This window comes from Pteronotus mesoamericanus, unplaced genomic scaffold, assembly GCF_021234165.1.
Source record: "Pteronotus mesoamericanus isolate MK-2021 breed Mesoamerican mustached bat unplaced genomic scaffold, CSHL_Meso_final scaffold_36, whole genome shotgun sequence".
In the NCBI taxonomy this organism is placed as follows: Eukaryota; Metazoa; Chordata; class Mammalia; order Chiroptera; family Mormoopidae; genus Pteronotus; species Pteronotus mesoamericanus.
In genome coordinates, this window is record NW_026555313.1 from 1,764,158 (window position 1) to 1,778,207 (window position 14,050).

Here is a 14,050-nt window from a genome sequence, read left to right on the forward strand (position 1 = left end):
AAAACAATTGTTTATAATATTTGCTTACAATCCTTTGTATTTTTTTTGGTGTAACTTGTTATTCTCATACTTTATTTCTTATTTTATTTATTTGCATCCTTTCTCTTTTTTTCTTGATGAGTCTGCTTAAAGGTTTGTTAATCTTGTTTATCTTTTCAAAGAATCAGCTCTTAGATTCACTGATCTTTTATATTTTTTTTAAGATTCTATTTTGTTAATTTCTGCTCTCATCTTTATTATTTCCTTCCTACCACTTGCATTGGGCTTTGTTTGTCATTCCTTTTTAAGTTTCTTTAAATGTGAAGTTAGCTTTTTTATTTGAGCTTTTTCTTGTTTTTTGAGATAGGCCTGTAATACCATGAATTTTCTTCTTAGGATTGTTTTCCTGGTGTCCTACAGATTTTGGATTGTTGTGTTCTCATTTTCATTTGCTTCAAGGTATCTTTTGAATTCTTTCTTGATCTCATTGTTAAGCCATTCATTGTTTAATAACACATTACTTAGCTTCTGTGTCTTTGCATGTTTTTCAGTGTTCTTCTTGTGATTAATTTCTAGTTTCATAGCATTTTGGTAAGAGAAGATGTTTTATGTGATTTCAATCTTCTTAAATTTATTGAGACTTGTTTTTTTCCCTAAAATATAGTCTATCCTTGAAAATGTTCAATGTGCACTTGAAAAGTTGTATATTCTGCTGCTTTGGGGTGAAATGCTCTGAAGATATCAATTAAATCCATTTGATCTAGCATGTCATTTAAGGTTGCTATCTCCTTGTTAATTTTCTGTCTGGAAGATCGACCCATTGAAGTTAATGAGGTGTTAAAATCCCCAACTATGAATGTCTTTCTGTCAACCCCTCCTTTTATGTCCCTTAAGATTTGCTTCACATATTTAGCTGCTCCTGTGTTGGGTGCATAAATGTTTACTGGGGTTATAACCTCTTGGATTATTGCCTTTATCATCACATAGTGTCCTTCTTTGTCTCTTTGTCTCATAGTCTTGGTTTTAAAGTCTATTTTGTTGGATTAAGTACTGCTACCCAGCTTTTTTTTTTTTAAATTTCCCATAGGTTTTTCTTGTCTGGGGAGTTCCTTATTTCTCCTTCAATATTAAATGAGAGACTTGCTGGGTAGCCTTGTCTGTAGGTCCTTGCTTTTCATCACCTTAAATATTTCTCACCCCTCCATCTGGCCCGACATGTTTCTATTGAGAAATCAGATGACTGTCTAATTGGTGCTTTTCTCTTGTGGCTTTTAGGATTCTCTCCTTGCTTTTGAGCCTTGTCATTTTAATTTGATGTGTCTGGGTGTAGGCCTCTTTGGGTCCTGTTTGGAATTTTCTGACCTCCCTGAGCTTGTATGTCTTTTTCCTTCCTAAGATTAAGGAAGTTTTTGGTCATACTTCTTCAAATAATTTCTTGATCCCTTGCTCACTCTCTATTCCTTCTGGTATTCCCATGATGGTGATGTTGTTATGCTTCATCTTGTCCAAAATGTTTCTTAAGCTCTCTTCATCTCATTTTTTAAAAAAATTCCTTTTTCTTTCTTTCTTTTTTTTTTTTTTTTTTTTTTGCTGCTCTGCCTGGATTTCTTTTTTCTCTACCTTGTCTTCTAAGTCACTAATGCAATCCTTTGCTTCATCTAACCTGCTCTTTATTCTTTCCAATGTATTATTTATTTCGGACATTGCATTCTTTATTTCTGACTGGTCATTTTTCATGCTTTCTATATCTTTTTTCATGCTATTGAGTTTCCTTATAATCATTGCTCTAAACTCTCTATCTGATAAATCGCTTGCCTCCCTTTCATCTAGCTCTTCTTCTGGAGAATTCTCTTGTTCTTTTGTTTCAGGTCTGTTTTTTTCATCTTCCCATTTTGGCTGCTTCTTTTGTATTTGTTTCTATGTATTAAGTAGATATGCAAAGACTCTGGTGTAGGCTCCTGTCAGACGCTGCTTGTGACTGGCCTTGGTCAACCTGTTTGGTGCTGTCAGCGATCCACAGAGTGTATCTCCCTCTGCTGGACCTGTTTGTGTGCAGAGAGATTATTTTTTTCTTAAATCAGGTTTGGCAAGTTTTATTTTATGGTAATTCAATCAATTGCCTCTAAATTTTCAAATTTATTGCCATAAGTTTATTCAGAATATATTATTATCTGTTTAATCCTTTTCTTTTTAAGTTATACTCCTCTTTAATTCCTTATAACTTTTTTCTTCTCATTTTATTTTGATCAGAGTCTCCAATAGTTTTATTAATGTCTTTAAATAAGCAACTTTTGGCTTTGCCAATCTTTTGGACTACATGTTTATCTTTGCTCTTATTTATATTTATTTTATTTTTCCACTTTTATTATTTATCCCCTTCTTTTTAAAGATTTATTCCCAATTCTTTTTCTAAATCCTCAAGTTAGAGTCTAAAAATTCATTCTGAACCTTTTTTTTGGTAATAAAAAGCAATTGAGGGAATAAATTTCTCTCCAAGAACTCCTTAAGCAGCATACATATTCTATTATTATTTAATTATATTTTGTTACAGTTTTTTCATTGACCCATGAATTGTTTAGGTGAGGTGTTTTTTTTTTTAAATTTTCAAGTAAATGTAGTTTTTTAAGTTACTTTTAAAATTTATTTCTAATAAGTGAATTGTGAATTGTGAATGTGCTTAGTACTGATCTTGTGAAATTTAATGAGGCTATTTCATAGCATGTAACATTATCAATTTTTATGAATATGCTTAAAAGGAATGTTTATTCTCCATCCACTAGGAACAATATTCAATTCATACTAATACTTCTAAGTCTGTCTTTATTTATTTAAATATTTTAAACTTATTTTATATGTGTGTTATTTCTAGTATCTGAAGTTTCGTGGGTCTTCTGCTGTTTTTTATGTTGTTTCACTCAGGATGTTTTGTTTACTTATGTGTAATTTAACTTAGCTTTTTTTTCATTTCAGATATGCCAAAAGACATTTAAAAATATAACAACCATGAAGTCTTCATCCAACTTAGAAAATAACATAATTTAAGTTCCTTTTATACACCTGCACATTTGTCTATATTCCCTCAAAGATAATCTTTTCAAATTTATGTCTATAATTCTTATGTATGTCTTTATGAATTTATTACCATCAATTCCAACCAACTGCTCCCTTGTCATTCTCTACTTTAGAGACTACGTGAACTTTAAGTACGTGACACCTTGCCTCTCTTGAATATCTGAAAGGCTGTAGACACCGTCATGGCTAATGAAGTACAGTTATAAGTCTCTGGTAGGATAATCTTTCCCAAATGAAAAGATAAAGAATTGCTATAGACAACAGTTTTTGCCCTTCATAATTATTTGTTTCCATTTTTGAACTCGAAACATAGAGATGAGGCTGAGGGAACTATATTGCCACAGTGGGCAACAAGAATGAAAAAGACTTCTGTGCTCTTTATGGCAAACATGAAAGATGGAAACAGCCTGAGTACCTGATACCATGTTGGTTTACTGCACTAGGTGAGGACTTCCTTCCTCAGGCTCCTTTTTGCATGAAGTGATTATGTAATCTCAGGTGCTACATACCACTAAGAAGGAAAATAAAATGCTGACAATTATACAATAATATCATGCTCTTACTTCACATCAGTTGTAAATGACAACCTAATTTTACGGATATGAAATTTGAAAAACATTTGTTTCCAAGAGGTGATGAAATATTTTTTTAAAAAACCTTTTAAAACCACCGTTAGTTGAGGTTTCAAACACTTGCAGCTCAAAAATTTCCTAATAGATACCATTCTAAAATAAATAGACATATTTAGACTGAAATTAATATATCTGAAAGTAGAGAAGAAAAGTAACGTATCTTTTACTAAGAAAGCTGCTTTTTGCTCTATATCGGCAATTAAAGATGACTGAGTCCAGAAACCCAACAGAGTGTTGTGTCAGACGCAGGCCTGTTTATTGGCAGATGTATTTCTTGTCCTTTCCTGGCCTAGTCTGTAATGTGCCAGGCTATGTTCTCAGCCTTCTGGGTGAGTGAGGTCCAGCTCAGTTCAGCCAATGAGACACATTGCCTGGAGAGTGGAAGAAGACAGAAGGGGTGCATTGCATCCCTCCTCTTTCTGTGTCGTTAGCAACTGAAAACTCCTCACTAGATCAGGCTCTTACCACATAGACCAGCCAATGTTGCAGCATCTGCTTAGTGTTCTTGACCTCTTGTCTTTTTGTCCTTTCATCCTGGGAGTAGTAGTGACTTCCTGCTTTTCTGCATCTCAGGATGGCCTCACTAACCCCTATTTGACCTATTAGCTTGCTCATCACCTGTGTAACCAATGCCTTGCATTAAGTCTCTTTGACACTTGGACTCTTTGAAGTAGTTTTTGTCTTCCTGACTATGTGTCAGTGACACTTTTTGAAAAGTTGAATTTTCAGTTGTAAGCTCAAGGTATTGCACACTAAGTCACACAGATGGGAATCTTAGCAGGAGATATAATTGGGACTTGAGAAAAGCCTGATTCTCTGGGCTTTTCCCCAACACCTAATTAATATATTCCCTGGGGAAGGGGCAATTATTCCCATTGTACAATGCAGCTGGCATGCATCCTGGGAAAAGGGAGTTTTTAATGCTTCTCCCCAGATCACTGGTTTGAATGCTCCAAAGGACGTGACTTATGCATTAGTTTCTCTTCCAAGCAGAACTCTTTATTACTATTATCCTGTTCCCTCTCCACTTGGGGATTTAGGAATGAATAAATATCTTCTGGGCTTAGATTGCTGGGTCATCTTGACCTGGCAGAAAGGAGTGTACCTCACCTATGTGTGCTGGACTAGGAGGTGGGTGTAGTAAGTAAATGAGATTTGGATTGCCTCCTTATGGGGAGGAGGTGATTGTAATTGGATTATAGTGAGACTTTGAAATTGAAAATTAGGAAAAAAGAGTATGTGTGGAAAAGAGATGCCAGAAAAAGATAGTAGGTATTTGTGGTCTTTCTTCCTTCCTTTCTGGAGAAGCTTCTTTGTCTGCCTGTCTGTCTCTGCTTCCTACTTCCTTCCATTTTTTTCTGATAATAGCAACTTAATTTTCTTTGGGAAATCACCTCTTTCACACTCTTAGTCTACATAGTATGGTGGTATTAACACTAACTCTTCCTCTAGGGATCGGCAGTTAACTCAAGCCTGGCCAATCTCCCTGGCAAAAATGATTGTCCAGGATGGGCACATGTCCTAATTGAAGTCTATGAGATGCAAAGTTGTAACTTTTGAAAGGGAAGCATTCACTATTGTTCGTGTTGGACTGTAGTTGTGAGGCTCTAAGTCTGGTGCTTCTAGCAACCATCTTGCCACCATGAGAGATGGGCCTGCCTGAGAATGCAGTCAAGACACAGGAAAGCAAAGATGAGAGACAGAAAAAAAAAAAAATTCTTGATAACATTGTTGACCTGCTGGATTCAGCTGTGCCAAAACCCAGAACTGGCTCCTAAGCTTTTGAGCTATGCTAACAAGTAAATTCCTTTCTCTAAGCCTATTTTGAGATATGTTTTCTTTTCTTCCTTCCTTTTGCTGAAAGAACACCATAAAAAGCTTCTATATATTTATGCTGTCTTTTATATACTGTTCTTTCTCTCTCCCTCCATTTTGCTGAAAAGTACTGTAAAAAGCATCTACATATTTATGTACATCCTGGAGCTAAAGATGACTTAAATTTAGTAAACAGGAAACTTAAAATACTATTTATAATATACAAACAAAACAAAATCCCCCCTTTTAATATTATGGCATGCATATCAGGGACAATAGCATTTGGTTTTAAAAAATCTATGGCCCTCTGGCCAGGTAGCTCAGTTGATTACAGCATCGTTTCTGTACATCAAAGTTGCAGGTCTGATCCTTGGTCAGGGCACATACAAGAAGCAACTGAAGAATGTATAAATAAGTGGAACAAGTTGATGTTTCTCTCTCTCTATCCCTCTTTTCTCTCTCTCTCTCTAGAAAGTAGATAAATTTTAAAAAACCTATGGTCAATACATTTCTTAATTCTCATGTTGTATTGTTTGGTAATGTTATAGTTGCCAATGAAGTTGATACTAGGGCACTATGCATACTTTTTCTATTACAGGAATTTAGGAAGCATATTTAAAAGAGACTACATTATCACTCACAAAAGTTCATTAATGTGTAACCAATGGAATACACCACTGAAAGTAAACAAACATTTTCTTTATGAAATTCAATGATCTCACAGGGAAATGACCACTTAATAGCACATACAAACTTTTGCTCTTAGGCCCTTGATCTGTATTAAGTCAGTGGGCACATGTATCAGCATTGCCTGTCTGTTTAGGTATAGTTCTGGCCAATTTATGATGAAACCTCATTTTCATATAATTTAATTTTTATGGAGATGGTTGCTTTGTAAAATAAAGTTGACTGCCAATGTGAAACTTTTCAAAAGTTTAAGGGAACAGTGATTTCTTTATTTCAAAAATGATGGCTTTGAGTGTTTTTTGGTTAATTTTTCACTTAGCTTTGGGAAAAAAATCAATTGCAGAGTTTTAGAGTTGGAGAGGAATGTAGAGCTATTTCAGCTCCAAACCCTTATTTCTGGGTGGGGAAAACACTGTTACCGAGATATAAAATGGAAATAGTGGAGAAAGCATTTAAGAATTTGGCAACCACAGAGTAGGAAGGAACTAAGCTGTTCTCTCTTTTTTTGCACTTACTTTTACTTTCTCATGCCTTTTCTCAGGTCTACTTCCATGGGTACAAGAGGGGATTCATAGATAATTTTAGAATTACATATTTCTTTCTCTTTATTAGTATGTATTTATTGATGTTGATTTTATTTGTTGACTCTCCAACCTTCCAGAGTCATTGGACAGCAACTCTATAAAATGCCAATTTTTATTATTGCTCTATTAATAATGCTAATAAAAAGGATAATGTTGTACATCTTTTTGGCAGTGGGGAAAGAGACAATGGAACCCTGGCAATACATTTCAACAGCAGAGCAAGAAAATTTGGTTAGAATGGTTCCCCATGCTTTCTACAAAGTCCCATCTTTCTCTCAACTTCTTTAACTCTCAGGAAGAACTGTGTAACTATACTCAATGAGGCTGCGTTTACCTGACCCAGTGTTCACTCAGCCTGTCTGATGAGGTGCTACACAGGAGGCCGCACAAAGGCCCATCGTGCCTGAGAATTAGGCAGTTTTTCTCCATTTCTTACTAGGTGCTGTGTATATAGGATCTTAATACAAACGTTCTAATGAACTAAAGAACATGAAAATGAGACAAGTCAATATTTCACTAGATTAGAAAACTTCCCAGAAAATACATTTGCCCATCACTATTCATAGTTCTCAGAACTTTCTGTGATGTAGCAACAACATTTGAAATTATGATTTCATACGAGAACCACTTTTTAATTTTTGAAAACTATTTTTAACACTTAAAATTACACACAATACAAAATAGTCGTTTTACAAGTTGAAATCTTTACAGTTATGGTACAGTTACAGTAATGCAAGTAATATTAGTGCATTCACTTAGAGCAGAGTTATTTATCTTCATTGGGCTTAACACAAAACCAAGAATGAATTATTTGCTGAAATTGCTTTCTATCCTTTGAATTAAAAAAGAAAAATTACTTCTACCTCCTTTATAGTATTGTCAGAATGAGAAACAATGCCAACAATTAAGTAGCCTGGTATTCTGTAAATGAGAGATCATATTCCAATAGCTTTTAAGTTGTAAATCGTAAAGTTTTGGCTATATACGTCTATCAAATTGTCATTATCTCAGCTTTCAGGAAAATTATGTCATCTTTGGTAATAGGCTGCCAACAAACAGAAACTATAGACTACACCATTTTTCCAAAGAATCCTGTATTTTAATGAATAGCTGAATAAATAGACATTAATTATAAAATTCACATTAAGATAGAAGAAAATCCAAACATTCTGATTGCTTTCTCTCTTAAATTTGATAGCTACTACAAAACATACTATTTATGTTAGGGCAAAAATAAGCTGAATCATGAGAGTGTAACTGGGAAGTGCTGGCAGATATATACAGTAACATGGAGGAGGCATAAAATAAAAGTGTTTATATGTACATAATTTTTCCTTATATTTTTGCATGGCGAAACACTGTTCTACAAAATGGGAAACACACACAGTAGACCACATGCAACAAGGACCAATACAATGTGCACAGCAGAATAATCAAACAAGACACAAGAACTATGGGTTTAAACAAGAATTTCAGAACAAAAAAAAAAAAGAAAGAAAAGGGAAGGATTGAAACCTGGAATGCTTTCTTATTGAGGTTTCAGATTATGAATTTGTCCAACAAGTCTTTTGATAGTTTTTAAAAGTTTCCACTTGACTACCTATGGATTACGTGTAGAGCTAAAAATAAACCATCATATTATACAAAACTTTGTATATTAGCATACAAAAGGTAACAATTTACTTTTTGTATAAAATATAACCTTTTGATAGTATATTTATTTCACATAAGTATAAATATAACCCAAAGAATATGTTTTAAGTATTTCTACCAAAATATTCTTTACAAAAGTTTACAAAACAAGTAATTTATTCATATTTACAACTTAGCACAGAAAAGATTCTGGGCCAGTGATGTTGGTATTGTTTAAAAAAGAGTGCTTCTAGAAATTTTAAAGATTAGGAGAGGGTTTTTCAGAACTGTCAAAATGTGTTCTTTTTAAGAACAGATACTTAAAGATTTAGTTATTAAATGACTTCAGTTAAATTACATTTGATAATTGAATATATGATTATATACCTGTAACTAAAAAGCTGAAGCTAACCTGTGTTACTCTGTAATGAAGAAAATGATAGTGATATTTTGCATCCATCTCAAATCAGCACATTATCTTCCCCATTTTACAGCTGATCTGTATGTGGGCACTGAGGTTAAATGACTCAACAAAAACTCTTTCTTTGACACAACGCTCAGCCCTGAGGGAGAAAACCTGGATATGAAGGGTCCATCTAACATGTGGCAATGATTCATCACTTCAGGGACAGGAGAATGAATAGTCTGCTATTAACAGATCACACTCCATTTAGCTGTTTACCCACATAATATGTCCAAATAAGGACAGATTATTTTTACTCTAAATTACGCTTTCTTTCAAATCCTATGAAATAGACTTGTACCCACCCACACCCGCCATCCTTTGTCTGATCTTTTGTTTCTTGTCTTCTACCAAACATGGTACCTTCTAATCTCAGTTTTGACCTCCAAACTTCCTTTTCTTTCCAATCAGTCCCTAGTCATCAAAATAATCAGCGAGGACCAGACTCAATTTAACTCTACTTGGGAACTGACCAGCAGGGACCATTACAATACACAACAACCCAGGTTATTTGTGGCCAAATACATCTCCTTTATAGCAATGCCCGATGGGGTGCTTTCTTTTTTAAATTGTGAAATCTGATGCAGATGTATGTGCAGTAATATTTCACTATAACATGGACAGGTTGTGATTGTATCTAACACTTGAGAATGGACTTGGAAATTGGTTGTGGAAGTCCAAATACAGTTGGACAGCTCTGCACTCATGTTCCATCACTAGATACAGCATCTTACTGAGGTACAGGATCAGTGGGAAAACTGAAAAAGTGAGGGGTGAATCTGAGAAAGATATTCTACAATTCACTGGATATCCTCTAGTTTCTCCAGCTTTTCTTTACTTAAGACAGTGTTTTTGGTTACTCCAAGCAAACCTGTACCATTTCAATCTAGGGAGTTTTAGGAAAACTAAATGAACAGATAAAGTGGAAACATGAAACCACATATATCTATTAGAGCAAATTAAGGAATTTGTTGCTTGTTGATTGGAACTAATACCTCTGCATGACATGGGATTTAAACAAGCTAAAAGTTGTATTACTTTTCTTTCAGGGAGAGGAGGAACTTGGGGAGCCTATTTTGCACAGCTAATTACATGTCAACATTACAGTTCTGTTTGGACAAATTGGATACTGTGTCCTGGGGTTTAGGCAGGGAAAAGTGATCCCAATGTTTTACTTTCAGGTTTGAGATTGAAAACGAGCATTTGGACCAAAATGTACATCAGCACATTTACTTTCTGCTTTCCACTTTTAAGCCACGGTATCTTCATGCAGTCCTACTAAAAGTCAACAGTTAGCCTTTCCAGAGTCCTTGTAAAATACTGCCTTCTAGTGCTTGCTTGGAGTTGGTGAATTGTCTCCCTTTTCTCCTTCAGGAGTTGTTCCCCAAGATTTCATCAAGATTGATGTCTTTCATCCAGTCGTCATTACCAGGCTCTGTCTTCAATAAAGAATCAATGAAATCAGCATCACTGTTTAGGGCAGGGCCCATGTTATCAGTCTGTTGGTTGAGAAAGTCAAAAGCTAAGTCACTGCCATGGTCAGTTCCTTGAAAAGCTCTGGAACTTTGGTTGGGCGAAGGAAAATTGCCAGGTGTCAGAGATGGTGGCTGGCTTATGCCTGTCCTTGACTGACTCAACCCTGTTCCTGACTGGTTCAAATTGGGTAAAATCTGAGTGCTTAGCTGATTGGGTCTGAGATTCAAACTTCTGAGTGGACCTATGGTTTGTCCATTCAATGTCTGGCCCATTTGGCTCATAGGTCTCATTTGCACTGCTGGTGTTACCTGATTAGGAGGAGCCACTGCCCTCTGGGAAAATTGTTGGCTACCTACCGCTTGTTGCAATGACTGGTTTGGAGTATAGGCTGCAGGTGTACCTGTGGGGAAGCGGACTCCTGCGGACTTCAGGGCTTCCTGCTGTTTGGTTGTTGCCTCTTGGGAGGCCCAGTTGGGTGCTGTTGTGTTATTTGTGATCATTACGTTCGATGTTCTCTGCGCAGGCATGCTTGCCATAGCATGGGTTAAATTTGGCCTCAGTTGTTGTGAATTGCCAACAGGTCCAGCTCCAAAAGTGGCCACATTATTATTACTACTTGGCCCTAAGGTAGGTGGTCGTGGCATTAGAGGGTTGTTTTGATTTGTTATCAGTTGGTTTGGGTTTCTCTGTTGGGTCAATTGATTCATTCCTGAAGAGATGCTGTATGTGCCAGGTTGATTGCAAGGCATATTCCCATACATCCCTATGTTCTGAACTGCTGTGGATAACGATGGCATTCTTGTTCCATGGGAAGTAGACATAAGGCTGGAATTTGGAGTTAAAATGCTGTGCGTTGAAACTGGGTTTGCCAAAGTCTGGTTAGAGTTTAAACTCACTGTTGATGAGCCACCTAAGAAAAAGAAGACAATTATATTAGTTCATAAAAGCAGGTTATCTCTTCTTCTTTTTTTTTCCCCCAACACTTTGCAAAAGCTTATCAAGGCCAAATGTACAGCCTTGAAAATTATGTCCAATCCTTCATGTGAATCATCCCTATTTAAGAAGCTGCCCCAAGTGGCTCCTGTGTCTAAAGGGTAAATTCCTCTCTCTTTAAACATCTGGAATTCAATGCAACAGTGCTTTAGTGACTATTTCCATATGGAAAGCCTTCTGCTCCAGGAGGTACAGTTAGTATTGCATTGTAATCCATACATCATGAGCTACATTTGCTCATGCCATTTCCCTCTTATCTGATGCCCATCTTGCCTCAACGGTCCTATCTTTTCTTTAAGGCTCAGGCCAAGGTCCTTCATTAAACTTCCTCTGATATTCCAGCCTCCTCTTCCCAGTAGCATTTGCTCTTTAAAGTTTTCATTTAACTTGATAACACTTAGCCTTTGTATTGGGAAATCCATAGAGCCTCAGAGGGCCTGCCAGCTACACTGATGCCTGTCAATAAGTGACAGGATGTGGGACTGCCCAACAATGGGCTGCTGAATGGAGCGGCTCCACACAGCAGATAGCAATTAATTAACACACTGAAATCTTTCTGGTTTGGGGAGATTAAAGTCATCATGGGAAGACATCTTGAGAGGCAAAAGTGAGATGTCGAAAGACTTTTTTTTCAAGCACATGCTGGATGATAAGTTCCACAGGGAAAGAATTTTTGCCTGTTTTGTTCACTCTCACATTCTCCAAGTATAGTGGATGGTGCAAAGTAGGTATTCAATTGATACCGAATGAAGGAATGATGGGTGAATGAGGTAGCGAAACAAAGATATAAGCTGGAGAAAGACAGCGTTTTAAAGTACTCTCCCTCTAGAGAATCAGAGATACTGAGAAACAGAACCAGACGCACATACGAATATCAGGGCGGCAGTATATGAGGAGAGCCTGGCTGCAATGGCAACGCTGGCACACCCGCTACTGCTTGAGAAAAGCTAGCACAGCACACAATATGAGAGACTCTTGGCTTTCCTGTTTGTTTAAAAATATGTCTCCAACTAGATGACATACCTATCGAAAGCAGGAGCAGTATTCTTTGTATCTTCAGACTTAGCATGGTGTCCTGCATTGTGTAGGGCAGAAAGTGTTTGATGCAGAGGGATCAGAGTCAGGTAGGATGACTCTGACTAAAGGGAGTAGTCAGAGTCATCCTATTGTTCAAGTATTTCAAGTAGGAAATACTTGAACAACAACTCAGAGTCCACAGACTGCTAATGAGGTTAAGCAACATCATCTTGGTATCTGAAGGTTTCATGAGAAGGGACTTTACACTATGAAAATGCTATGGAAAAAATGTAAAGGTTTATACAATCATTCCTTCTGGGTGTTATTTTAATGATATGCCCTGAGATGGTTTATGAGGAGAGCAGTCTTTTTAAATAACCAGAGTACAGATAATTTCCATAAAGGTCATAAATATTACTCACAATTAATATTTAAAAACTCATGATATATGGTAGAAATTTTTCCAGCTGATTTTCAGGCATCATTTCTCATATTGACACCTGAGCAAAATGATTATTATTGTATTGAGATTAAGATAAAAATGATAAAAAAGAGTTAGTGTTCTGCTTATTGCTCACTTCATTTTCAGAATACACAGAAATACCACACTCTAGGGCAGTGACTTTTACCTACTTGGGGGTCAGCATTGGATGCTGAGGACCCCTCCCTTAGGAAAATGCCCATATGCACTGTGGAAGAGACGTCTAGGTGCCTACCAAAATATCCAACTTCCCTGTCTTTCTTAGAAACAGACCCTTGATTTTGTAGTAATGTTCTAGCTGAAAAACCACATTTCCCAAACTTTCTTGTTGATGGTAGGGCCAGGCAGGGCGGGGGGGAGGGGGTGTGCGGGGCAGAAGGTGTCCATATGAATAAATTCTGGCTAAAGATAGAAATTATTAGATGAGAGTCCAAGAAAACTACTTTTAAGAGGGAATCTGGTTCATATTCACTGAAGCATTGTTTACAATAGCCAAGATGCGGAAGGAACCTCTGTCCACTGATGGACGAATGTATGGAGAAAATGTGGTACATATATAAGGCTGGGCGAAGGTAGTTTTACGTTGTTCGTATGGAAAATAATACAATAATAAGTAATACAAGAATAAACTCTGTTTTGCACACTCACAACTGTCAACCTACTTTTGCCCCACCCTGTGTATATACAATGGAATACTACTCAGCCCTAAATAAAGATGAAATATTGCCATTTGTGACAAGATGGATGGATCTAAGTGAAATAAGTTGGTGGAAAAGGATAAAAACCATATAATTTCATTCATATGTAGAATATAACACCAAAAAATAACATATGTACTAACAAAACAAAAAACAAACTCACAGATCAAGATAACAGACTGGTAGTTACTAGAGGGGAAGAAAAATGGAGCGGTGAGTGAACTGAATAAAGGGGGTCAAATACATGGTAATAGAAGGGAACCACACTTTTGGTGGTAAGCACACAATAAAGTATACAGATACCAAATAGTGTTGTACATCTAAAATTTATATAATGTAATTAACCAATGTTACTTTAAAAAGTGGTTTGTTGTGTTTTTTTTTTTTTTTTTTAAAAAGGGAATCTGGCTCATTTTGAGGCCATGTTTTTCATTCTTCCATATTTTCTACCTGCAATGCGGATGTGAGGGCTGCAGGTATGGTGAGCACAAGCACCCTTCGTCTAGAAGCTGCCTGCCAAA

The 14,050-nt window shown here is 36.4% G+C and overlaps 1 protein-coding gene across 1 annotated transcript in view; it reads right to left on the reverse strand.

Annotated features, from left to right (window-relative positions):
- Nucleotides 1–9,178: 9,178 nt before the first annotated feature.
- MAML2 (mastermind like transcriptional coactivator 2) overlaps nucleotides 9,179–14,050 on the reverse strand; it is a 348,650-nt gene continuing 343,778 nt past the window's right edge. The window contains exon 5 of the mRNA XM_054592529.1: nucleotides 9,179–11,250. Coding sequence (XP_054448504.1) covers nucleotides 10,235–11,250 — 1,016 coding nt within the window. The 3' untranslated portion in view covers nucleotides 9,179–10,234. The remainder of the gene's footprint in view (nucleotides 11,251–14,050) is intronic.